This window comes from Arctopsyche grandis, chromosome 1 (genome assembly GCF_051622035.1).
Source record: "Arctopsyche grandis isolate Sample6627 chromosome 1, ASM5162203v2, whole genome shotgun sequence".
Classification (NCBI taxonomy): domain Eukaryota; kingdom Metazoa; phylum Arthropoda; class Insecta; order Trichoptera; family Hydropsychidae; genus Arctopsyche; species Arctopsyche grandis.
Genome location: NC_135355.1, coordinates 19,468,129 through 19,495,679, shown reverse-complemented (window position 1 = coordinate 19,495,679; position 27,551 = coordinate 19,468,129). Strand labels below are relative to the sequence as shown.

Sequence of the window (27,551 nt, the reverse complement as noted above, 5' to 3'; positions counted from 1 at the left end):
CGGTTTCTTTTTATTTTAATCAATGTATGTTCATATATATAAAATGTGTGCAAATTGCTTGGTACTGTCATTGCAATAAGGTTGAATAATATTGGATAAGTTGGAATAATACATATGTATATCAAATATATAATTTCGAAAGAGACTTTGTATGTAAGTATTTACGGTTGGGAACCGTTGGGAAAGTTTCTATGAGGACGATTCGATTTTTTTTTTCGATTCAAATAAATTTAATAAAAAAACAAATGAATATTTACTATTAGATTCGCCATGTTTAAGATGTTTATATTACAAATACTGAGCGAAGCTATAAAAACAAAAAATAAAACATGACCAGAGTTTTCAATATTATATCCCTCATCTTTCAAATAACAATAATTGTATTAATAATAATGTAAAGCAAACATATATGTGTATATGTACTGAAGTTTAGTAACTAAAAAAAATACTAGAGAAAAAAAATTGAGAATTATTTTTGATTATACGTATGTACATATAAGCAAACAAGACAAAATCAGTCAACATGGTTAGTAAACAACCAAAGTGTCACTATTTCATTTGCACCCGTTCAATGCATGCACATTTGCTTTCCTTAAAATGAAGGGTGCCAAACCATAACATTTCAAGTGCCAGAAAATTAAGTTTTCATGAGACTTAAAACTATTTTAATATTATTGAACTATAATTCTTCTATGAGATATTATAATCATTCAATGAGTAATCAATAAATCTCAAGTAATCAAAAGAACAAAACATTCTAAGTGACATAATAATGTTGTACATATGTATAGGGCTGCCAGGCATCCCGATATTCCGGGTCTGTCCCGGTTTCAAGCCTCTCATCCCGGTGTCCCAAAGGGACCTTTTGGGATAGCCAAATGTCCCGGTTTTCGATTGCTGCTTATTGACCTTTCATTGTTCAGAAATACCGATCCCCCGCAGTTACGAAACTGAAAAAATAATCCACGAATCTCAATCACACCGTAGATCCACATCCATGGTTAAAAAAACTAGAAAAGCGAGATTGAGAAAATAATATTTTTTTTTCTATCTTGGCAATATGTAATTATTTTCATTTAATATTAAAATAATAAACTGAAAAGAAAGGAAATACTAGTTTATAAAAGGAAGGATCTTAAATCTAATTTGTTATGTTTACGCTTTTAACAAAGTTTTTTATCATTCTTGCAATATCTGTGCCTGGGAAGGGGGGATACAATTAAAATGTCCCGGTTTAGATATCAATAAATCTGGCAGCCCTACATTTGTACCACTTTCATAATAATAAATGAACAACTTCTATAGTCACCCTGATCATGGTGGCTGAAGATAACATCAGCTTTTTGGTGTCGATCATCTCTAGCAATATTCATCCAGCACACGACCCGCTAAATATACTGATATATGAAGTTATATATATCCATCTTTATGACAATGACTACAAATGACAGTGCAGCTAAAAATAGATTCCCGGAAAAATGCACTAAATTGCACTGAATAGTGCTGCAGTTTCGAGAAGTCCTAATTTTCAAAAGCACTCAAAAAGAACTTACGCAATAAAACTATTGCGTTAGTTCCCTTTGGGCATCTTTGAAAGTTTGGATGTCTCGAGAGTGCAACTATCTCGGGTGCATTTTTCCGGTCACCAATACTTACAGCATCATGACTTAATACTTTCTACCTCCAGGAGGCGGCATTTAAAAATTATTTTGAGGGTGCAAGTAAAGGCCAACACATACACCGCAAATCGCGAATAAAACGCATTTGAGTCTATGTGCCACTTACACCGTTATAGTCTGGCACCCCTCAAATTTACACATGTTGATGATGTAAAATTGAAACTACCCCTGATTGGGATTAGAAATGGGAAAACTAAAAAAATTCTATGTACTATAAGTATGTATGTGAGTAGTGTTGTACTAATTTGTTGGAATTCGTTTATGAGGAATTTTGGGATTTATAAAATTCAATATATCACCAAATGTCATCAACCCCTTCAGTCAATTCAAATTATTTTTTTAGCGATATTAGTGGAAAAATACACAGTCATTATGTAGCAGGTAGTGGATTGTTGCAGCGAAAGTGCCATGATCACGTCAGGGCTATCAGTTGTTCGAGTTGAGTGTTCATCAGTTTTTTCCTACTTCATAAATTTTTGAATTATTATCGTGCCTCTAGTATTTTATCTGTTAGCACAGATGGTGGTGTTTGTTTTTAATTGATCGAATAGACATTAGAAAAACAAAAAATAATAATTTACTAACATACCACTTTAAACTTTGGTCAGTAATAACAATTCACTGTGAGATTTTGGAGATTTTTTTCTAAAAATCTTTAAAAACTAAATTAAAAAAAAATTATGAGACTTTGTACTGAGGTATGTATGTTTTTTCGGCTCAAAATGTTCTAAAGGATATAAGCTATCTTCCCTCTAAGGCCTTGCACTTAGCTTCATAACACCCTGTATATGTATTAATATTCCAACAAAATATATTAATATTCAATTCATTAAAATCACTCATACGGATTACAAAATATTACTATTAGAATGATATTGTTTGGGTAAAATATATTAAAATTTAAAACACATACATACAATTTATCAAATAATTTATTAACTTACTTTTAAATAATTTATTAAAGTACTTTTCACAATAAAATTGTAAATAGAAGTCTAGGGATGAAAAGGATTTTTAATCGTATATGTATAGCTCGTGCAGCGTAACCTGGCACGTACCAATACAAACACGTATATTGTGTCCGTGAAGATATGAATAAGATTTTTTGTATCTGTTTTCTAGGACAATCAGTTGGTCCCTTTCATATGCACCCACTTTCCGAGCATGACAGAAACAACAATTATATTTTTTATTGCTCCAAGTGTGCACTACAGGTTGATTTTTTCCAGTTTCACTGGTCAGTCACCGATCAACCCCCACAAACCGACGTAACGCGTTCTTATATTGTTTGCTAATTGGTTAATTGGAGTTAGTTCATTAGAATTAGTGGATATATGATAATAAAATGCTTTGTAATAAAATTGGATCTGGGAAAACACCAACGGGCCAATCTCGCGAAATTGTGTATAATGTTTTCAACTATTTCATGCATCGTATAGTGAATAGTGAAAGTGACGAAAGAAATAGTTTTATGAAAAATTTATATGCTTCAACTGCGAAAGCGACTGGTGTTTCTAGAAGAAGAAGAAAGAACATCGAAACCTTCAATATCAGAGCCATCAACGACACAACCATATCTTCAGAGTCATCAGATCCAGCAGCATCCACATCTTCATCGACTGTGCGAGTTGTTTTATGGTGCGTACGCACCAAGCCAACGAACGGCCCACAGGCCAACTTTTAAAACCAGTAGCGTACAAAATATCGAAATAAAAATTAAATTTAAAAATTGAGATTAAATATCAAAATTAAAACTATTATTATTATATTAAAATTAAATTCAAGTATCAAAATAAAATTATAATCATTATATTAAAATTAAAATTAAATATTGAAAGTTAAAACAGAACATGCACAATTTAAATAAATTTTCGAGATTGACCTAAAATTAGATCATCAACAATCACATACAGGTAATCCTCGACTTTTGTTTGTCGAAGATGTTTTGACTTACGAAGATACGCACTAAGATCGAAAAAAAAATCAAAGAATTATTATTTTTACTTCCCCGTAATGCGCAGTTACTGAGAATATATCATGTATTAGTATGGGTGATCCAACGATTTTTGCTAACCCATCAAACACATCAAACGGATTTTTTTATTCTTCAATTGTTTCTCTCGTCGAAATAAATCAAGTAATTAAATCATTTCAGAGGTAACATCTCGTGACGACTTTAACAATATTTTTTTTCGCTCGTAAGCAGAGAAATTATAATATTTCTCTGGTTTTAAATGCGTATCGTCGTAATTCAAAACATCAACGATGATCTAATTTTAGCTCAATCTCGCTCTTTAGCTTGATTTTGATATTTAATTTCAATTTTAAAATTTAATTTTTATTTCGATATTTTGTACGCTACTGCTGGTTAAAAAGTTGGCCCAAAATCGTCGTTGGTTTAGTCCGTAAGCACCATTAAAGACACCGGGCAAAAATCGTGTAAGGTTATCAAAAATAACTACAGTGGATAGTTTTGATCAAGAGGTCATCAGGCGAACTATCTACGATTTTCATCTAGTTCATAAGACATTTTCGACCCTACAAAAGTTATTCGAAGTTTTGAAAGATAGTTTAAAATTTAAAGGTGCAATTTCTTCGTTAATTGAAATTCAAAAATAAGATTATAAAACGAACAATGTATTTATTTAGATTAGAAACACTTCCGGTTCGGGTAGACTTTCTGGGTGTAAATGTACTGCGGCATTATTCAAAGATCGCCGCAATATTTTTTTTGTAAGTTAATTTTATTATTATTTATGACAAGTTCTAACTTGGCTACAAAATTCTGAAGCCGACAAACAATTCTATGCAAAATAATGAAAAAATATTTTGATAGTGTAAGCACCCAACAGTGAACAAATTTGAAGTGAGCAAATAAACAACAAAGTGTAGCGCTTTCTTTGCGAATTTATTTTATTATCTTTGTAACGGTCGGGACTTAATACTAGCCGACAAAGAAGAATGTCTATACATAATAATGAAAAGGACTGCATTATTATCAAAATTCGAACACTTTTAAAATCACTTATTTCCTGTTTAATATAATTTATATCCTATATTTTTTAATTCGTATTAATTTTTGCATACGTACGTTTTTTTTACTTATAATTTAAAAAAAAATTCTATTTATCATTTTATTCGTGGCACGTATTCAAATATTAAATAAATATGCCATCCAAATTATATCATAGATCTTAAAAACATTTCACGATCGGTTGAAATAAAATATATAAATATTAGCGTGTTTCTTTCAACAGCCTGTATATGAAAAATGCATTTGTGTGAGTACTGTGCACGCGCCTTCTGTAGCTAATATACCTATGTATATGAATGAACATACTTCTATGCACAAGAAATAAAAGATTATTTTTGTGGCAATATTTATTTTTCGACTAATAACTCACATTTTTTATGTGTGTAGAATTAACAACGATGCAATTTGATAACTAAATCAAACTTAACTGTTTGTTGGAGGACGGTTGACATTAAAACCTTCATTACAACACAAACCCAATATAAAATAAAAATTTAAATTTCATAAAAAAATTTTCAACAATATGATCACAGTTAAAAAGTCATGAGAAAAGATATCACTATTCAAACTGATATATTTTCATTAAAACTCAATTAATATCCACAAACAGAACTAACGAAATGACAAGCACAATATACGATGAGCTTCAAATACAACATCCACATATATAGAATTTCTTAAGCAAGTTATCGACTGACGGAGAAAATCTACATAACAACTATATATTGTTAATTTATAAAGCACTATGACGTTTCTTCGTGGGCTCTTTTAGACATTTAACTCCATTTCGACACACAGATAGACTGTAATACATTATAAAAAATAAGACCTGCTTATCAAACTATTTACTCATCTCAACAACATATACTATTTACAAAAATAGTTCTCTACTGCTGCTATCTCTCTTATATTAATTGTGTCGTGATCCCTTCGTCTATTTTGTATGATATATGTTTGTTTATACTTTTTTGTAATTTTCGCACATGTATATATGTATATATCTACAAAAGCATTATACAATTTATTGCCAGTAAACAATTTGATTTAGTGTACATATACGTATATATATATGTAAGTCACATCACCTGACAAATTTTAAGAAAACTCTAATTTTAACCTACTAGAAATGGGAAGCACTCTTTTATTGTAGTCATAAAAATAATAAATCAGCAATCTGTTTCTACATATTCAAGGCGATAAGGCAGGAATCTGTTTTTGTATTTGATTAAAGCGTATGTCCTTTCTATACAATACACACAATACAGACACTATGAAATTACACATTTAAATATGAAGTACTCCTGAATTAACTAATTAAATAAGGGTTTATCAAATGATTGCAAGCGACGTTTTTTTTTAATGTTAGAAGGAAAATATGTACACATATCTAATTTTTGGGTTTGGTGCATCCGCTCTAAAATCGCCAGATTAACAGAACGGCAGCTTTAAACGTAATTTTCGTTTTCTCGAATGATAGATTGCACGTCAGATGACGAGTAACCTTTCGATGTGCACAGATGCAATTATTAAAATTGAGTTGGATCTTTCTGGCGAGTTTAATAAGGTAAGATTCGGAACTTATCGAATCTTGCCTTATTAAACTCGCCTGCAAGATCCAACTAAATTTTAATAATTACCATTTTAATAATTGCATCTGTGCACATCGAAAGGTTACCCGTCATCTGATGTGCAATCTATCATTCGAGAAGTGAGAATTGCATTTAAAGCAGCCATCCGTTAATCTGTCGTTCAATTTGTCTGGCGATTTTTGAGCGGTGCACCGCATCCCTAATTTTTTGATAAAAATAATTTGAAAAGATTTGGATCTTAAAAAAGTAATTTCATGATAAGCTTTGTGCGAGTTATAACTTATATAACTGTCAAAAATATTAATTTTTTTGTTGTATTGAAAGCCAATACCCGAAAATAAAGTATTAATATATACATTGGAAAACTAAATCCGGGCAAGTCATTAAATACATACATACAAGAATAAAACAAATTCATACACTAAAGTAAGCGGTTATCACCTAACAATATTCGTTTGAATAATTATAAGAAACATATGGATATTCAAGAAAAAAAATATAACATTATAAACATATTATTCTCTAGTCAATATCTTTGATAATACCTGCAAATAACACAATAAATGTTGAAACAATCGTGTCAAAATTGTAACAAAGTAATATACATACATGAGCCGTTATATTTGAAAGTGGCAAAAGTCCACTTTTCTTGTATTTCGAGAAATATTTCGCAAAACATTAAATGTCATGTTTTACATTTTATAATATTTAAAAATACCAGTGGCCTATAATACGTTTATTCTACTTTTCTGAGATTCTAGACATATCGAATTAAAATAAGTGATAACAATTTGTAAATTAAGTCAAACAGAAATAGTGGTTTTGGAACTGAAAATTGGACTTTTACCACTTTCAAATCTAGCGGCTCATATATATATGAACAAAAATTGAGCTTACAAATACACAAAAATAATCCAAGACATCACATCAACATGTATCAATATAAGTACAGTTGAAACTTGTATAATACAACAAAAACAAAGTCACGCTATTGAGACTACTTTGTGTTTAATACTTAAGTAGCATTCAAATTCAATAACTGGTGATTTTCTGTTAAGTGCTTATTAAAAATATATATGTACTGCTTTTGTTATTTTATAGGTACATGCAATAACTTTGGTCTTCGATAATTCCAAAATAACACATCTTATATAGGTACATGTGATTTAACTACTTACACTCTTCGTTCTACATATTAACAATTCTTACATAATCTACAATAAATCATTTAAAACAAAATACATATATTACAAAATACATAAATAAAATGGTTGATACAAGCAATAAAATAAATTGAATAAATTTGTGTGTGAGAAAAAGTATTCATAAAAACTAAACCATTACGGTATTTTACAATACATTACAATAAAACATTGAACTTGACTCAAATGCCCATCATTTTCCCTATTAGAATTAAATATGTTTGTTTCCAACTACAAATATATGTAAATATATAATATTTTGGATATGCATACAATTATACTATGTATCTTGGTAACCACTACGAGAATCTGTTAAAATGAGATTAGTGCATGAAGCTCCACTGGGAGAGCTAGCATTCGAATCAGTAGTAAAATTATCAGTACCAGATGTGCCCACATTGTTATCAGAAAGTTCTAGCATGGGTGTATCGCTATCAGAAAAAGTGTTGTTTTCCGGATACAGTTGATCACCAGTAATGACCTCAGAAGCACTAGAAGCGGCACTATATGTATCATTCAGAGGTTTAATAATTTGATGAGGTTTTGGTATTAAACGAGCAGGGCGAGGACGAATCGTTGACGACCTTGGTCTTTGACGACGAGGTGCTGCTACTGGAGGTGTACTCTCTCCATGAACCGACATACTCACAAACCTATCATAATTATAATATATTAAAAAATATACACGTGTATAACCAATAAAATCATAAAAAAGTCATAATTAACCTTGTTGGAGGCCAGTACATAGGGGGAGAAGCTCCTTGCATAATGGCTTCTTGATAAGTTGGAGGTGGTTCTCGGTACATATGATACAAAGAACTATCATCTAATGGTTCTGCATTTTCTTGTCGCTGATATGAATTTTGATTACCAAGTATATTACCTCGACTTCGTGATGAGTAATAACGCCATCCGATAGCAATACCTAATACTGCCAAAAGTCCACATATCAGAGAACCCATAACTACTACAGTTATCACAGAATTCTAAAATGATAATAAGTTGATAAATGCAATATTTCCACAAACTTATGTGAGAATTCAAGAGAAATATTTTACTTTTATACAATCAGCTTCATCTGACCCGTCACCACAGTCATCTTCTCCATTACAAACCAAATAATCATCGACACAACGAGGTATAGATGTACACCTAAATTTGGCTGGAAAAGCTGTTTAAATATAAATATTTTAAAAACAATTATATAATAAAATTGTTTAGAGGCTAAAAACCACTCACTTTGAATCGAACATCCCACTTCGTCTGAATTATCTATACATTGAGAGACACCATCACATCTTTCTGATGGCAAATAACATCCCTGAACACTCGCACACGATATTTTATTTTCGCATCCTAAAACTGAAAACCCAAGATAATTTATTTGCAATAGTCCAACATTACATATCCCATTTTTAAAGAAAAGGATGGAATATGTAATGTTGTTAATAACTCCACAATATACAATACATTCGTCTAGTTGATGTATGGCCACGAGAGCCATTTTTGGGCCGAGTTTACATATATTTTGGGCGTGAACCTTTATTTCTTTTCCTTTGAAAAGAATGAGATAACAATATCAATTTCTTGACTGTTATTCATCTTTTACTGGTAGAAAAAAAATGTTCATGGGTTCACAGCTCCCGTGACCATGTATGGTATAGTTGTTCAAAGCAGAATTTTGAAGATTTCAATAAATCAGAAAGACTAAATATAATAACGGAGTAAAGCTAATGAAAAGCATGTAAAAATAATAATTTTTCATAATTCAATCCATTTTTTTATTTTTAAAAATGCATTTGCTTTTATTTTCTAATACATTTTTGTTCATTCACAATTCAATGACTAATTTTGGAAAATAATTAATACGTCATGTTTAATTTAAGTTAAAACTTGTAGCTTTTGTGCATAGTATTAAAAAAAAAGGAAAAGTTTATTTTATGTAATACTTTGATAGAACACAGAAACAAAACTGTAGTATTGTGGAGTTTCCATTATGAAGGACATAATATATGTATGTACAAAAAATATCATTTTAAAATTCTGCAAGTACCACAAGAAGTCTCATCTTCACCACCGAGACAATCGATTTGACCATCACACCGTTGTAAACGGGCATGAAAACAATGACAAGGATCACGCAAGCCACACGGAACATAATCTTTGGAACAGACACCGCATCCGCCACGAGCGCCTTCATCCCATCCCCCAGCACAATGGACAATATTATCACACGCTCCACTCAGGGGGTAACATCCACCTGACCTAAATTTAACATTAAAAAATAACTCAAATACTGGTTTTAAACGCGAATAAATCATTTTAAATTGAATGTACATATATATAATAACATACTTGCAATACAAGTTATTCGGTCCACATACAACACAATTTGTTTCGTCATTGGCAGTTTTGGGACAATCGACATTGCCATCACATCTACTTGTTACGTTATTGAAACATTTCAAATCAGAACCGCCACAAGGAACCATGTGTTCTCCATTACATTCTAAAAATAAAATATATAAAATAGATTTTGCAAATATTTACATAACATTGTGAAAGAATGTCTTTACCGTGAATTGCCAACTTATCAACACATTTCCACTCATCTGAACCATCTCCGCAGTGAGGAATTCCATCACATTTTAAAGAAGAATCGATACAACTCAAGTTATCAACACAACGAAACTGGTCTTTTTTACACATTAGATATATTATGTGAAATCCTCTACCGCCTTTCAAAACCTGAAATTTTTATACATAAAAGCATGCGAGCTCTGTCTAAAAATTATGATAATAAAAATGAAAGTAACCTTGGAAGTGTGAAATTTAACTATTGCTACTTTATTATCGTTAACGAATTCTGGATATTTAAAATTTTGCCCGCACATTTGTCTCGAAGAAACTTTTAACCAATTGTGAGTACAGCATGGAGGCGACGAACAATTAGAATCCTCTTCAATATCCATATCAACTAACCTAAAAAATAATATTTTTATATCTTATAATACACTAGTGATAGACCCGATGAAAATTTCATCGAATGTATTATAAGTAAAAACTACATATCTACCTACATACGGGTCTGGTTCGAAAGTCGAAAGATCGCAAATCAAATAACGTAAAGCAAAGATCGAAAATCAAAAGATCTTAAGTCGAAAGATCGAAAAGAATGTATGCATGGTAAACGGTACTATGTATATATAATATATATCAGTGGCGTGCGGTGAAATTCTCTCTTTTTTTGTCGTACAGCCTTACTTAATGTGCACGGGCAGGATACAAGAGGAACAGCTTGTTACTCTTGTAACCTGCTCGCGCACAGTAAGTAAGGCTGTTCCTCTTGTATCACATTAAGTCAGGCTGTACGACAGAAAAAGAGAGAATTTTACAGCACGCCACTGATATACATATATACTACCCGCTCTTCATATGTATGCATGGTAAACGAACAAGAATAAAGATTTCAATTTTTCGACTTTAGATACGGTGACGGCCACCAAAATACAAAGTCTCTTTCGAAATTATATATTAGAGAAGATGAATGGATGATATAGAAAAATTATATAGTCTATATTTTATTCACATCTACTAAGGCAATTTTACAGAAAAAGTAGACTTGGCTGTTTATAACCTGTTAATGGTCATCGTTACGGTTTCAAAATTTCATTGATTACTTAAGTAATATATATGTACATATATATATATATGGGTAAAAGCTGAGATGCGGGACCGATCGACGGACGACCGGTCTAGGCCTAGGTGTCGGAGCGGAGCAACTCAAAAAAGTGGTTGGTAAACGTAATAATTATATCGGTAAATGTCTTTTAAATTTTAATAGTGTGTATTGAATATGATTGTTTAAAATTCTAAATATTGTATAGGTACGTATAATAATTGCGCACTGTCAACCAAGCCGTTTTCTTCTGCACTGGCAATACTTTTTATTTACGCTCACTCACACACAACAGCCAATGATAGCAGCGAGCAGTCCGAGCGGTCCGACCGGTCCCGCATCTCGGCTTTTACGTATATATTTATATATTGATTACTAAAATGTATTTCCGATATTGAATGAATATACATATAGCAAGTCCGTAAAATGGACGATACTCAAGTGTCAGTTCAAATGACAGTCGACATATTTGATAGCAAGAGTAAAAGAAAACGAAAAACCAGGTTACTTGATAGTGAGTGTGGCATTTTCGGGGAAGACCAAAAACCAAGTGCAGCTAATTCGAGAAGGATAGCCGTGCGGATAGCCAGGACTGGAGAAAGCCCCCGGCACGGAAGCCCCGCCAGGAGCCCATTCGCTCCGTAGAGTCGAAACGCATGCGTCGCTCGACCTTCTCGACGAGACGGAGCCCTTCGTCAGCCCCACCAGGAGGTAGAGGCAGAGGCATAGGCAGAGGCCCCAAGCTGCGAAGGCCCCCATCCCACCCCACCCCACCCTACCCTACGCGTCCTTCAACAAGCCCTCCGCATTCGCATTCACATCCACATCCACTTCCGCATCCGCTTGTTTTGACGCAGTGACAGCTCGGAAACTAAACACTAAACACTCAACACCACTAGACAGTACACCACTAGACAGGCAGGCCGACACGCTTGCCAACTAACGCAACCGAGCCCCTCAACCAACCAACACCGACCGTCACTTTTTTACAAACCTCCTTTACGTTTCACTTACTATTACAATTAAGACGACTTTTTTATTTTATTATCTCTTATCCGATCGTTTTTATAAGCTTTTATTATTTTGAGCATCGATTTATTTTAAAACACCCTGCTTCAGAACCGTCCAAAGGTAATGCTGGCCTCAGATGTCAAAATCAGAGGGTGCCGAAAATCAAAATCAGAGGGTGTCGAAATCCAATGCAATCAATATAAAAAATTCCCAAATTTTTAAGCTAAATTATAAATAGAGGTAATTCTCCCGCTTTTGAATAAAATTTTTCAAAAAATCAAGTATTTAAAGCTCTTCGATTCAATAGTCAATTTGACAGCGAACTATTATATGAAATATGAACATAGCACATGTAATTTTCTTGGGTCTTCTAGTAAATGACGCATCAACTGAAAGATCTTTCAGTTAACTTAAAATAGTCGATGTTTCACAACGTTAACCCACAGATCAAGCCCTTTATTATATTTAGTTTATTTAAACAACTTTTCAATTAAACTCATTTAATAAAACTGAGCAAGAAAAAAAATTACCAGAGCGGAGACTAACCAATCTTTACTAAGTTTGACCCACTGAATTTGAATATGGTAATTATTTTTGTTGGTTAGTGATCGTTTACGAGATATGAGCGTTTAAAAAAATTAATTATAAGTATTTTAAAACAATAAAAAATCACAATAAATAGAAAAAACATCTGACTATTGATTCCAATAATCACTTTGAGCACATCATTATGAGATTTTGAGTTAATGGCCGCAAAAGCCAAAAACCTATAAAAATCGTGCATTTTTTTAAACGCTGATATTTCGTAAATGATCACTAACCAACAAAAATCATTATCATATTTGAATTCAGTAGGTCAAAATTAGTAAAGATTGGTTAGTCTCCACTCTAGTAACTCAAAAACGTGATTTTTTGTTGCTCAGTGTAATTAATAATTAAGTCGTGGATTAATTTTTTTTTTTTGTTACTATTAATATTTTTTATTCAATAATTTAATATGCCATAATATTTCATCGGGTTTATTACTGGTTTTATATAAAACAGAAATATAAATATGAATGTTGAAAAAGGGGGATCCAAATTCAAATATTTGCCTCGGGAACAACTTTTTCTTCCCTCGGTTCTATCTCACTGGCTACGTCCATACAATCGATATCTACACCCGATATTCTCAAATTTTCCATATCCAGTTCCCATATTGCAACTCGTGGTTGCTATTTAGGAACTGGTTATGGAAATATTTGCAAATATCAGGTGTAGATATCGGTAGTGTGGACGTAGCTACTGAAAAAAATTCCAAATCATAATCACAGATAGGTAAAATTCTAGTCGTTTGAATTAATTTGGATTCAAATCTTATAGTAAAGACTAAAGAAGACACTGGAGTAATCTGCGACTTGGGTTTTAAAATGAAAGCTCTCAATGAATAAAAATGAATTCGTTAGAAAGAATGTAAGGTATGGTCGTAGCGTAAAGTGCTATGTGCGTGGATTGGCGGCAGACCGGCGATGACGTCTGCGGTGTGGGGGTCCCGCGCCCCCCTCTCGGCAGCCCCTCAACGAGCGCCTCCGCCCCCTGTGGTGCCCCCGCCGCCCCCCGCGCCGCCTACGCCCCCGCCCCCGCCTCCGCCTCCGCCCCCGCCTCATCCGGATGACATCAGTCTGAGTTCGCAAGAACTTCAGGCACTATCCGAACTTGACAGGTGCCTAACCTTGTGGCGATGCGCATTTGACGTTTACGCGGCTAAACACTATTTCGCTCTCTGTTCAATTCGGACTTTAGCTCGAGCCATTCTAAGCTCTTTAAAATTTCGAGTACACCCGAATGATTACAAATTGTAAGCATTATCTAAAATCATTCATGACAATATATGACCTTCAACCTGAAATCTTAATTTGAGTGTACTTTGCGGAATATTTGCGCAATACCGACGAATTTTGACACTTAACGAATTAATCGTATTTATTCGTTATTAGTAGTCACCGGAGCCTGAGGGGGCCGTGTATTGTTCAAAGGTTGTAAATGCATTGTTAAAGGTTTGCCGAACAATGGATAGCACTGTGACTATCCTACCTCTAGTAATTAGTTATACCAATTTTGGCAAAAAAAAAATTAAAATTGAAAACAATAACTTGCGAATGTTCAAATATTTTATTAGAAATATTATTTTGTAATCGGACCAAGTCTTCTCATTACAAATCCATATTACATGCATATAAATGAATAAAACATGTTTATTTAATTTTCTAGTCGTCAATTTGGTTTCCTCAAATTAAAATTGCCTGAAAATGCAAAGAAACGAGCTATCATTCTTAAAGCTGTTAAATATCTGGAACGTATGCTCATTCAAGTTCAATCTCAAAAAGAGGAAGATAAAATAAAAGCTGAAGAAGAATTGACTGCCCCTGTCGCAGAAAATATCGAAAAGAATGAGGATACAGCTAGTACGAAAGATATTAGAATCGATCCCAAAACATACTGCAAACTTGGACATTTTCATCTGTTGCTCGAAGACTACCCGAAAGGTATAAATCATGAAATCTGAACAGTGCTCGAATTTATTACAGTATTTCGCATTTTATATATACACATATATATATATATATATATATATATATATATATATATATATATATATATATATATTTATTAATTTTTTGTAGCAATGTCTGCATACCAGAAATTTTTCAAGCTCGAACCTGACAATTGGAAAGATGCCGCATTTATGTATGGTTTAGGACTTTGTTATTATCATTTCAATTCTTACCAGTGGTGAGTAGAATTTTTTTTTCAATTTAATTTTGTTTTTATATTTCTAAAAAGCTATGTGTATTTCCGAGGTCTCGAATGAATGGTTTATGAACTTATTTAACAACATTGACCCAAAATAATTTTATCACACATCATAGAATACATTACGAATTGTTTCTACGAAAGCAAAGATATTGCGTTTAAATTGTTTACATTTTGTTTTGACGTTTATCTGTTTAGTTTAGGGCCAGTTCGTTTTTGGTGAATTCTTGAAATGGTTTGAGAATTGACTAATTTCAATATATGTATACATTTTTGTATTTATTCATAGATGTCCTGTATTCTCATTTATTATTTGTATAAAATACTCTTTATTTATCAATAATCCTATATCGCGGTTTTAATCATATCAATGAATAATATTAAAATTTGTATGTTTATTTTTATGTATTTAATTATTTTTTCTGTGATGCTCTCTCTGTATGGGTATGAATATGCATACGCAGCCGTATGTATGTACGATGTATATATTATTATGTACATATATAGTAACTGTTAACTCAATATATGGACGATTTCACTGAATAATAGGGTAAGCCTATTGTTACTTTGGATATCGTTTATTTATATGTACAATAAACTAGGTGTATCCACTGGCCCTGTCATCATTGATATTATTTCCATCGACCCTCTTTGTCACTCCAATTGGTTTATGAATTTGTATGTCTCACTCACTCTTTAGCGAAGGTGGAAGCCTTTGCATGATGATCCTCCCAGTCTTTCTAAACTACAATGTTGCCATTTCTAAAATTATTATTCAAACTTCAAAACCAACTCACTAATATAATCGAATCACATATTTATGTAGTATTGATTATTTTTAATGGAGTCTTCCTAAAATATTATTTTAGTTCGTTATCTTATCGAAACCACCATAGAGGATCAGTTTATTTTTTACTTTATTAGTAACTTGTATTTTTACCGGGCTTCGCTCGGTATTTGTAATATTTTGACTTGTTTACGAAATTCCCAACCAAAGATACATATATACTTACATACAAAGTCTCCTTCGAAATTATTTATCAGACTAGTTTTTTTACCCGGCTTCGCTCAGTATTTGTGATATAAGCAGCTTAAACATGGTGTATCTAAATATAATTTTTTTTATTATTAAATTTATTTGGATATACAAAAAAATTATATTTAACCATATCGAATCGTTGTAATAAAAACTTTGCTTTGTTTTCGATGCTCCCAACAAACCTTACATATGTACAGTAACATGCAGAGAAATCGCATCACTTTCAATTGTTCGATGTTTTCGATTTTTTTTTTAATTACATGTAGCTATACACAAGTTTTTTTGGTTTTATTATTTGATTTCAACTATTTAACATGTTTTACGATTAAAAAAGATTATTTATATTTTTAAATTAAGGCGAGATACGAATTTTAAAAAACATGCAAAATAGGGCATTTTTCTAATATGTATTTCAAATGTCTCTAGTTAAAATAATATTACAGTATATATTTTTTTATGAATTAAAATATATAGGCAATAGACATATGACAACAATAAATAGTAATATAATAATTACTAGACAATCGCCTTGCCTCTATGATGGGATGGATACCTGCCGGCAGGGACAATACGACTTTTTTTAGTATGTCGTCCGAAATTTCTTCAAACCATACATTTTCAACAGTTTTTAACTTATAATTTGCCCCAAGGTGTTGTTTTTATTCCCTTTGCTTTATAATAGCCCATACATATTCGATAGGTTGTAAGCTATTCTAAACCTTTTTATTTATTGATTTTAGAAAATCCTCATTTTTTACTGAAATTCAACTAGGTTTCGTTATTGTGGAATTATTAGTCTGATGTGCCCGATAATTTCAGATATCTCACTGATTCATCTGCATTGAATAATATTAAAAAAATATGCATATTTCAATATCGGAGTATCATCATATATGTATATATATAATATAATAATAATCTGTCTGTATTTCTGTGTAAGATTACGCTCGCCGTACTATAATGGTAAACGGACTACTAGTCATATGTGAACCAGTCACAGGACAACCGGTCGCTCTAGATCAGTCACACATTATCACCCGTCACCCTAAAACTGGTCACACCCTAAAACTAGTCACGATAAAACTGGTCACACCCGAAAATTGGTCACAAAAAAACTGGTCACACCCAAAAATTAAAAATTGGTCAAATTTTTGGGTGTGACCAGTTTTTTCGTGACCAATTTTCGGGTGCGACCAGTTTTAGTGTGACGGGTGATCACATGTGACTGATCTAGAGCGACCGGTTGTCCTGTGACCGGTTCACATTTGACTAGTAATCACCGAACCACTATAATAGTCGTTTCCATTCGACATACATGTGTATGTACGTCACAGCTAAAACAATGCCAAAAAAAACGTACGAATATAATAAAAAAAAGCGTTTGCTACCAATGTTTCCTATATGCTAATAGATCGCGCCAAGATTGAGCATTTGCCGCCATCTATTCAAATTTATTTAATTAATTAATTTTTCTATTGGTGTTTTATATTGTTTATATGTAGGTAGGTAGGTAGTTTTTGCCATTTATTTTTCATACTAGTGTTGGGCCCGTTGATTTCAACGGGTGGTTTCGAAAAGGAATTGAAACTCGAATAAAAATAAAGTTAAAGATATTGAATCGACTGGTTTCGGAAAGAAATTGATGCACGAATTACGAAGTGATTACGAATTACAAACTACGTTTTGTGCATCGCCGACCTCCTGCCGCCTTTGCCCCCGATGCCTCCTTCGCTCCGGGGCCTTCGGCCCCAGCGCCGCCGACGCCTCCGGCGCCCCCAGCACCCCCGATGCCTTCGGCACCCCGGGGGCTTCGCCCCCAGCGCCGCCGACGCCTCCGGCGCCCCCAGCCCCCCCGATGCCTTCGGCACCCCGGGGGCTTCGCCCCCAGCGTCCCCGATGCCTTCGGCACCCCGGGGGCTTCGCCCCCAGCGCCGCCGACGCCTCCGGCGCCCCCAGCCCCCCCGATGCCTTCGGCACCCCGGGGGCTTCGCCCCCAGCGCCGCCGACGCCTCCGGCGCCCCCAGCGCCCCGATGCCTTCGGCACCCCGGGGGCTTCGCCCCCAGCGCCGCTGACGCCTTCGGCGCCGCCAGCGCCCCCGGCAATGAAAAAAATGGAAAAAATGAAAAAACTGAAAAAATGAAAAAAATGAAAAAACTGAAAAAATTAAAAAACTGAAAAAATTAAAAAAACTGAAAAAATGGAAAAAATGAAAAAACTGAAAAAATGAAAAAACTGAAAAAATTAAAAAAATTAAAAAATTAAAAAACTGAAAAAATGAAAAAAATTAAAAAACTAAAAAAATTAAAAAAATGAAAAAAAATGAAAAAACTGAAAAAATGAAAAAAATTAAAAAACTGAAAAAATGAAAAAAATGAAAATTATGAAAAAAATGAAAATTATGAAAAAAATTAAAAAAACTGAAAAAACCTGAAAAAAACTGAAAAATATGAAAAAACTGAAAAATATGAAAAAAATGAAGAAAAAAAATTTTTGTTCCCCATACTGGTTGACGGTTGATCGTCCGTCACATATATACAAATATACATACAAATATACAAATATACAAATACTATATATAAAAACGGACTGTCGCTAAATATATTTGTATATTTGTATATTTGTATATTTGTATATTTGTATATTTGTATATTTGTATATTTGTATGTGACGGACGATCAACCATCAACCAGTATGGGGAACAAAAATTTTTTTTTTCATATTTTTCATTTTTTTCATTTTTTCAGTTTTTTCATATTTTTCATTTTTTTCATATTTTTCATTTTTTTCATTTTTTCAGTTTTTTCATTTTTTTCATTTTTTCAGTTTTTTCATTTTTTTCAGTTTTTCAGTTTTTTCATTTTTTTCATTTTTTTCATTTTTTTCATTTTTTCAGTTTTTTCATTTTTTCAGTTTTTTCATTTTTTTTATTTTTTCAGTTTTTTCATTTTTTTCATTTTTTTCATTTTTTCAGTTTTTTCATTTTTTCAGTTTTTTCATTTTTTTCATTTTTTCATTTTTTTCATTTTTTTCATTTTTTCAGTTTTTTCATTTTTTCAGTTTTTTCATTTTTTTCATTTTTTCAGTTTTTTCATTTTTTTCATTTTTTCAGTTTTTTCATTTTTTTCATTTTTTCAGTTTTTTCATTTTTTTCATTTTTGCATCGGGGCGCTGGGGGCGAAGCCCTCGGGATGCCGAAGGCATCGGGGGCGCTGGGGGCGAAGCCCCCAGGGTGCCGAAGGCATCCGGGGTGCTGGGGGCGCCGGAGGCGTCGGCGGCGCTGGGGGCGAAGCCCCCGGGGTGCCGAAGGCATCGGGGGCGAAGCCCCCGGGGTGCCGAAGGCATCGGGGGCGCTGGGGGCGCCGGAGGCGTCGGCGGCGCTGGGGGCGAAGCCCCCGGGGTGCCGAAGGCATCGGGGCGCTGGGGGCGAAGCCCCCGGGATGCCGAAGGCATCGGGGGCGCTGGGGGCGAAGCCCCCGGGGTGCCGAAGGCATCGGGGACGCTGGGGGCGAAGCCCCCGGGGTGCCGAAGGCATCGGGGGGGCTGGGGGCGCCGGAGGCGTCGGCGGCGCTGGGGGCGAAGCCCCCGGGGTGCCGAAGGCATCGGGGGTGCTGGGGGCGCCGGAGGCGTCGGCGGCGCTGGGGGCGAAGCCCCCGGGGTGCCGAAGGCGTCGGGGGCGCCGGAGGCGCCGGCGGCGCTGGGGCCGAAGGCCCCGGAGCGACGGAGGCATCGGGGGCAAAGGCGTCAGGAGGTCGGCGATGCACAAAACGTAGTTCGTAATTCGTAATCACTTCGTAATTCGTGCATCAATTTCTTTCCGAAACCAGTCGATTCAATATCTTTAACTTTATTTTTATTCGAGTTTCAATTCCTTTTCGAAACCACCCGTTGAAATCAACGGGTCCAACACTAGTATAATATAAAAACGGACTGTCGCTAAATATATTTGTATATTTGTATATTTGTATGTGACGGACGATCAACCGTCAACCAGTATGGGGAACAAATTTTTTTTTTTTCATATTTTTCATTTTTTTCATATTTTTCATATTTTTCATTTTTTCAGTTTTTTTCATTTTTTTCATTTTTTCAGTTTTTTCATTTTTTCAGTTTTTTCATTTTTTTCATTTTTTCAGTTTTTTCATTTTTTTCATTTTTTTCATTTTTTTTCATTTTTTTAGATTTTTCATTTTTTTCATATTTTTCATTTGTGTGTCGGTGGCGCCGGGGGCGCTGGGGGCGCCGGAAGCGTCGGCGGCGCTGGGGGCGAAGCCCCCGGGGTGCCGAAGACATCGGGGGCGCTGGGGGCGAAGCCCCCGGGGTGCCGAAGGCATCGGGGGTGCTGGGGGCGCCGGAGGCGTCGGCGGCGTCGGCGGAGCGACGGAGGCATCGGGGGCGCTGGGGGCGAAGCCCCCGGGGTGCCGAAGACATCGGGGGCGCTGGGGGCGAAGCCCCCGGGGTGCCGAAGGCATCGGGGGTGCTGGGGGCGCCGGAGGCGTCGGCGGCGTCGGCGGAGCGACGGAGGCATCGGGGGCGCTGGGGGCAAAGGCGTCGGGGGGTCGGCGATGCACAAAACGTAATTCGCAATTCGTAATCACTTCGTAATTTGTCATTCGTGCATCAATTTCTTTCCGAAACCAGTCGATTCAATATCTTTAACTTTATTTTTATTCGAGTTTCAATTCCTTTTCGAAACCACCCGTTGAAATCAACGGGCCCAACACTAGTACAAATATATTTAGCGACAGTCCGTTTTTATATCTCTATATCTTATCTTATCTCTAATCTATAATTTGGAAAGAGACTTTGTATGTATGTATGTATCCTTGGTCGTCGTCGTCGTCGTCGTCTTCGTCGTCCGTAGATCGGTGACGTCATCGAACACGTGATTCGATTTTTTTTTTTTTTCGATCCATGGGCGCCGATTTTTTTTTTCGTTTCAATGGATTCACCCCCGCGGGGGCGCAAGGCGAGTAGCTTCATGGGGCCCCGCCAGGGGCGCCACAAGGGGCGCAGCCCCGAAGGGGGCCCGGGGGGCGCAGCCCCGTGGGGCCCCGAAGGGGGCCCGGGAGGCCCAGCCTCATGGGGCGCAGCCCCATGGGGCTCAAAAGGGGGCGCCAACAGGGGCACAGCCCCGTGGGGCCCCGAAGGGGGCCCGGGGGGCCGAGCCTCATGGGGCGCAGCCCCATGGGGCTCAAAAGGGGGCGCCACAAGGGGCGCAGCCCCGTGGGGCCCCGAAGGGGGCCCGGGGGGCCCAGCCTCATGGGGCGCAGCCCCATGAGGCTCAAAAGGGGGCGCCACAAGGGGCGCAGCCCCGTGGGGGGCCCGGGGGGCCCAGCCTCATGGGGCGCAAGCCCTAATAGGCATTAACTAAGGGGGGCGAAGCCCTAGACGGCAATTAATCATGGGGGCGCGGAGGGGCGAAGCCCTAAAAGGCAACTGATCATGGGGGCGAAGCCTTAGACGGCATTTAATCATGGGGGCGCGGAGGGGCGAAGCCCTAAAAGGTATTAACTAAGGGGGGCGAAGCCCTAAACGGCAATTAATCTTGGGGGCGCGGGGGGCGAAGCCCTAAAAGGCATTAACTTAGGGGGGCGAAGCCCTAGACGGCTTTTAATCATGGGGGCGCGGAGGGGCGAAGCCCTAAAAGGCAACTGATCATGGGGGCGAAGCCCTAAACGGCAATTGCTCATGGGGCGTGGAGGGGCGAAGCCCTAGAAGGCAAAGGCTCAGGGGGGCGCCGAGGGCGAAGCCCTAGAAGGCAAAAAAAAATTTAGATTTTTTTTTTTGATTTTTTTTAATTTTTTTTTTGATTTTTTTTTTTTGATTTTTTTTTTGATTTTTTTTTATTTTTTTTTTATTTTTTTTTAAATTTTTTTTTAAAATTTTTTTTTTTAATTTTTAAATTTTTTTTTTTTTTTTAATTAAATTAGCTTAGTCATGTTTAAGCGGTTTATATTATAAACACTGAGCGAAGCCGGGTAATACAGCTAGTCTAATCTATAATTTGGAAAGAGACTTTGTATGTAAATATCCTTGGTCGTCGTCGTCGTCGTCTTCGTCCTTCGTCGTCTTCGTCGTCTTCGTCGGCTGCGCCCCATGGGGCTCAAAAGGGGGCGCCACAAGGGGCGCAGCCCCGTGGGGCCCCGTAGGGGGCCCGGGGGGCCCAGCCTCATGGGGCGCAAGCCCTAATAGGCATTAACTAAGGGGGGCGAAGCCCTAGACGGCAATTAATCATGGGGGCGCGGAGGGGCGAAGCCCTAAAAGGCAACTGATCATGGGGGCGAAGCCTTAGACGGCATTTAATCATGGGGGCGCGGAGGGGCGAAGCCCTAAAAGGCATTAACTAAGGGGGGCGAAGCCCTAAACGGCAATTAATCTTGGGGGCGCGGGGGGCGAAGCCCTAAAAGGCAACTGATCATGGGGGCGAAGCCTTAGACGGCATTTAATCATGGGGGCGCGGAGGGGCGAAGCCCTAAAAGGCATTAACTAAGGGGGGCGAAGCCCTAAACGGCAATTAATCTTGGGGGCGCGGGGGGCGAAGCCCTAAAAGGCAACTGATCATGGGGGCGAAGCCTTAGACGGCATTTAATCATGGGGGCGCGGAGGGGCGAAGCCCTAAAAGGCATTAACTAAGGGGGGCGAAGCCCTAAACGGCAATTAATCTTGGGGGCGTGGGGGGCGAAGCCCTAAAAGGCAACTGATCATGGGAGCGAAGCCTTAGACGGCATTTAATCATGGGGGCGCGGAGGGGCGAAGCCCTAAAAGGCATTAACTAAGGGGGGCGAAGCCCTAAACGGCAATTAATCTTGGGGGCGCGGGGGGCGAAGCCCTAAAAGGCATTAACTAGGGGGGGCGAAGCCCTAGACGGCATTTAATCATGGGGGTGCGGAGGGGCGAAGCCCTAAAAGGCATTAACTAAGGGGGGCGAAGCCCTAAACGGCAATTGCTCATGGGGCGTGGAGGGGCGAAGCCCTAGAAGGCAAAGGCTCAGGGGGGCGCCGAGGGCGAAGCCCTAGAAGGCAAAAAAAAATTTTGATTTTTTTTTTTTGATTTTTTAAAAATTTTTTTTTGATTTTTTTTTATTTTTTTTTTATTTTTTTTTTTTGATTTTTTTTTTATTTTTTTTTTATTTTTTTTTTTTGATTTTTTTTTATTTTTTTTTTATTTTTTTTTTTAAATTTTTTAATTTTTTTTTAATTTTTTTTTTTTTTTAATTAAATTAGCTTAGTCATGTTTAAGCGGTTTATATTATAAACACTGAGCGAAGCCGGGTAATACAGCTAGTCTAATCTATAATTTGGAAAGAGACTTTGTATGTATGTAAATATCCTTGGTCTTCGTCGTTTTCGTCGTTTTCGTCGTCGTCGTCGTCGTCGTCCGTAGATCGGTGACGTCATCGAACACGTGATTCGATTTTTTTTTTTTTTCGATCCATGGGCGCCGATTTTTTTTTTCGTTTCAATGGATTCACCCCCGCGGGGGCGCAAGGCGAGTAGCTTCATGGGGCCCCGCCAGGGGCGCCACAAGGGGCGCAGCCCCGTGGGGCTCAAAAGGGGGCGCCACAAGGGGCGCAGCCCCGTGGGGCCCCGAAGGGGGCCCGGGGGGCCCAGCCTCATGGGGCGCAAGCCCTAATAGGCATTAACTAAGGGGGGCGAAGCCCTAGACGGCAATTAATCATGGGGGCGCGGAGGGGCGAAGCCCTAAAAGGCAACTGATCATGGGGGCGAAGCCTTAGACGGCATTTAATCATGGGGGCGCGGAGGGGCGAAGCCCTAAAAGGCATTAACTAAGGGGGGCGAAGCCCTAAACGGCAATTAATCTTGGGGGCGCGGGGGGCGAAGCCCTAAAAGGCAACTGATCATGGGGGCGAAGCCTTAGACGGCATTTAATCATGGGGGCGCGGAGGGGCGAAGCCCTAAAAGGCATTAACTAAGGGGGGCGAAGCCCTAAACGGCAATTAATCTTGGGGGCGCGGGGGGCGAAGCCCTAAAAGGCAACTGATCATGGGGGCGAAGCCTTAGACGGCATTTAATCATGGGGGCGCGGAGGGGCGAAGCCCTAAAAGGCATTAACTAAGGGGGGCGAAGCCCTAAACGGCAATTAATCTTGGGGGCGTGGGGGGCGAAGCCCTAAAAGGCAACTGATCATGGGAGCGAAGCCTTAGACGGCATTTAATCATGGGGGCGCGGAGGGGCGAAGCCCTAAAAGGCATTAACTAAGGGGGGCGAAGCCCTAAACGGCAATTAATCTTGGGGGCGCGGGGGGCGAAGCCCTAAAAGGCATTAACTAAGGGGGGCGAAGCCCTAGACGGCATTTAATCATGGGGGTGCGGAGGGGCGAAGCCCTAAAAGGCATTAACTAAGGGGGGCGAAGCCCTAAACGGCAATTGCTCATGGGGCGTGGAGGGGCGAAGCCCTAGAAGGCAAAGGCTCAGGGGGGCGCCGAGGGCGAAGCCCTAGAAGGCAAAAAAAATTTTGATTTTTTTTTTTTGATTTTTTAAAAAAATTTTTTTAATTTTTTTTTTATTTTTTTTTTGATTTTTTTTTAATTTTTTTTTTTGATTTTTTTTTTATTTTTTTTTTTAATTTTTAAATTTTTTTTTAATTTTTTTTTTTTTTTTATTAAATTAGCTTAGTCATGTTTAAGCGGTTTATATTATAAACACTGAGCGAAGCCGGGTAATACAGCTAGTCTAATCTATAATTTGGAAAGAGACTTTGTATGTAAATATCCTTGGTCGTCGTCGTCGTCGTCTTCGTCGTCTTCGTCGTCGTCGTCGTCGTCCGTAGATCGGTGACGTCATCGAACACGTGATTCGATTTTTTTTTTTTTTCGATCCATGGGCGCCGATTTGTTTTTTTCGATTCAATGGATTCACCCCCGCGGGGGCGCAAAGCGAGTAGTTTCATGGGGCCCCGCCAGGGGCGCCACAATGGGCGCAGCCCCGTGGGGCCCCGAAGGGGGCCCGGGGGGCCCAGCCTCATGGGGCGCAGCCCCATGGGGCTCAAAAGGGGGCGCCACAAGGGGCGCAGCCCCGTGGGGCCCAGCCTCATGGGGCGCAGCCCCATGGGGCTCAAAAGGGGGCGCCCAGCCTCATGGGGCGCAGCCCCATGGGGCTCAAAAGGGGGCGCCACATGGGGCGCAGCCCCGTGGGGCCCAGCCTCATGGGGCGCAGCCCCATGGGGCTCAAAAGGGGGCGCCACAAGGGGCGCAGCCCCGTGGGGCCCCGAATGGGGGCCCGGGGGGCCCAGCCTCATGGGGCGCAGCCCCATGGGGTTTAAAAGGGGGCGCCACAAGGGGCGCAGCCCCGTGGGGCCCCGTGGGGCCCCGAAGGGGGCCCGGGGGGCCCAGCCTCATGGGGCGCAAGCCCTAATAGGCATTAACTAAGGGGGGCGAAGCCCTAGACGGCAATTAATCATGGGGGCGCGGAGGGGCGAAGCCCTAAAAGGCAACTGATCATGGGGGCGAAGCCTTAGACGGCATTTAATCATGGGGGCGCGGAGGGGCGAAGCCCTAAAAGGCATTAACTAAGGGGGGCGAAGCCCTAAACGGCAATTAATCTTGGGGGCGCGGGGGGCGAAGCCCTAAAAGGCATTAACTAGGGGGGGCGAAGCCCTAGACGGCATTTAATCATGGGGGTGCGGAGGGGCGAAGCCCTAAAAGGCATTAACTAAGGGGGGCGAAGCCCGAAACGGCAATTAATCTTGGGGGCGCGGGGGGCGAAGCCCTAAAAGGCAACTGATCATGGGGGCGAAGCCTTAGACGGCATTTAATCATGGGGGCGCGGAGGGGCGAAGCCCTAAAAGGCATTAACTAAGGGGGGCGAAGCCCTAAACGGCAATTAATCTTGCGGGCGCGGGGGGCGAAGCCCTAAAAGGCATTAACTAAGGGGGGCGAAGCCCTAGACGGCATTTAATCATGGGGGTGCGGAGGGGCGAAGCCCTAAAAGGCATTAACTAAGGGGGGCGAAGCCCTAAACGGCAATTAATCTTTGGGGCGCGGGGGGCGAAGCCCTAAAAGGCATTAACTTAGGGGGGCGAAGCCCTAGACGGCTTTTAATCATGGGGGCGCGGAGGGGCGAAGCCCTAAAAGGCAACTGATCATGGGGGCGAAGCCCTAAACGGCAATTGCTCATGGGGCGTGGAGGGGCGAAGCCCTAGAAGGCAAAGGCTCAGGGGGGCGCCGAGGGCGAAGCCCTAGAAGGCAAAAAAAAATTTTGATTTTTTTTTTTTGATTTTTTAAAAAAATTTTTTTGATTTTTTTTTTATTTTTTTTTTATTTTTTTTTTTTATTTTTTTTTTTATTTTTTTTTTTTTGATTTTTTTTTTAATTTTTAAATTTTTTTTTAATTTTTTTTTTTTTTTAATTAAATTAGCTTAGTCATGTTTAAGCGGTTTATATTATAAACACTGAGCGAAGCCGGGTAATACAGCTAGTATATTATATTAAACAATTATATATATTTTAAATGTATCAAATATCATTTTATCAAAATATCATAACAAAAAAATAAGGAGTTAGCCCATTGGATTGTTGTTTTTTTGGAGAAACGCTCAAAATGGGTTCAAATACGCTACGTGACGAATTGACACATTTTGGGATCACGCCCATGTCTTTTTTATCTGCTCGTATTCCAACCTTTTTTTTGTACTATTCCATCGAAACTACATCAGCACGGTTTAAAATAAATAACTTTGGTTCAGTTTTAAACGATCAGTCCGACTTTGAATTCGTACTAATGATGAAATTATCTTGGCGCCGGGGGCGAAGCAGGTGGTGGCCACCGGTGGTGCCGGAGGCCCTCCGGATTCTGGATTCCTTTTTTTTTCGGATACGGACTCCATTTTCAGTTCCGGATACCGATCCCTGTTTCAGTTCCGATTCCCGATTTCTGTTTTAGTTCCGATTCCGATTAATTATTACTATACATATTGTAACTTTATTTTATATCATGTATCGATTTGTTTCCGAAACCAACCGTTGAAATTTCAACCGGCACAACACTAGTATTGCATAGAACGCGACCAAAATATGTCAATTTTACAACATTACGCACAAAATCAGTGGGTTTGTTCCGATTTTTCGATTGAATTCAGAATTGATTTTGAACACGCTCTGGAATAGAATTGCGATTGATTATAATTACATTAACTAACTCCTGAAACGCGTTTGATCGTTTTTTTATAAAAATTAGCTCATAGCTCAAGGTAAAGTGAACCATTGTGTTATCTCTGTAGTTGAGAAATCTTTCGCGATACATATTTTGTACGCTACTGGTTTTAAAAGTTGGCCCAAAATCGTCGTTGGTTTGGTCCGTACGCAGCATAAGAAGAAGTTCAGTGGAAAAAGCGAAAAAATAATCAAATCGCGAGTTAATCGAAATTGACTAAAACTGACAATTTTTTCAAAGCTTCTATCGACATAGTGGAATTAAGTACGTCAGCAGTTTTATCAGAAAATTAACATAACTCTTCTTCGAGCAATGGAGATGTAATCGAACCTGCAGTTACGGATAATACGGCGA

General features: G+C 38.4%; 2 protein-coding genes across 2 annotated transcripts in view; one reads left to right on the top strand and one right to left on the bottom strand.

Annotated features, from left to right (window-relative positions):
- Nucleotides 1–5,050: 5,050 nt before the first annotated feature.
- Nucleotides 5,051–12,095, bottom strand: LOC143912112 (low-density lipoprotein receptor-related protein 12-like). Its single transcript, XM_077431303.1, has 9 exons — nt 11,692–12,095; nt 10,321–10,486; nt 10,081–10,252; nt 9,860–10,013; nt 9,558–9,769; nt 8,744–8,866; nt 8,563–8,675; nt 8,231–8,490; nt 5,051–8,157 (listed from the first exon to the last, which is right to left on the bottom strand). Exons 1-9 carry the CDS (start codon nt 11,940–11,942, stop codon nt 7,785–7,787), a joined length of 1,824 nt encoding a protein of 607 aa, XP_077287429.1. The 5' UTR covers nt 11,943–12,095; the 3' UTR covers nt 5,051–7,784.
- Nucleotides 12,096–13,642: 1,547 nt separating this feature from the next.
- The window catches only part of Utx (Utx histone demethylase), a 69,252-nt gene continuing 55,343 nt past the window's right edge, over nt 13,643–27,551 (top strand). Inside the window, exons 1-3 of the mRNA XM_077431106.1 lie at nt 13,643–13,896; nt 14,445–14,719; nt 14,858–14,966. Of these exons, the coding sequence (XP_077287232.1) occupies nt 13,703–13,896; nt 14,445–14,719; nt 14,858–14,966 (578 nt within the window). The 5' untranslated portion in view covers nt 13,643–13,702. The remainder of the gene's footprint in view (nt 13,897–14,444; nt 14,720–14,857; nt 14,967–27,551) is intronic.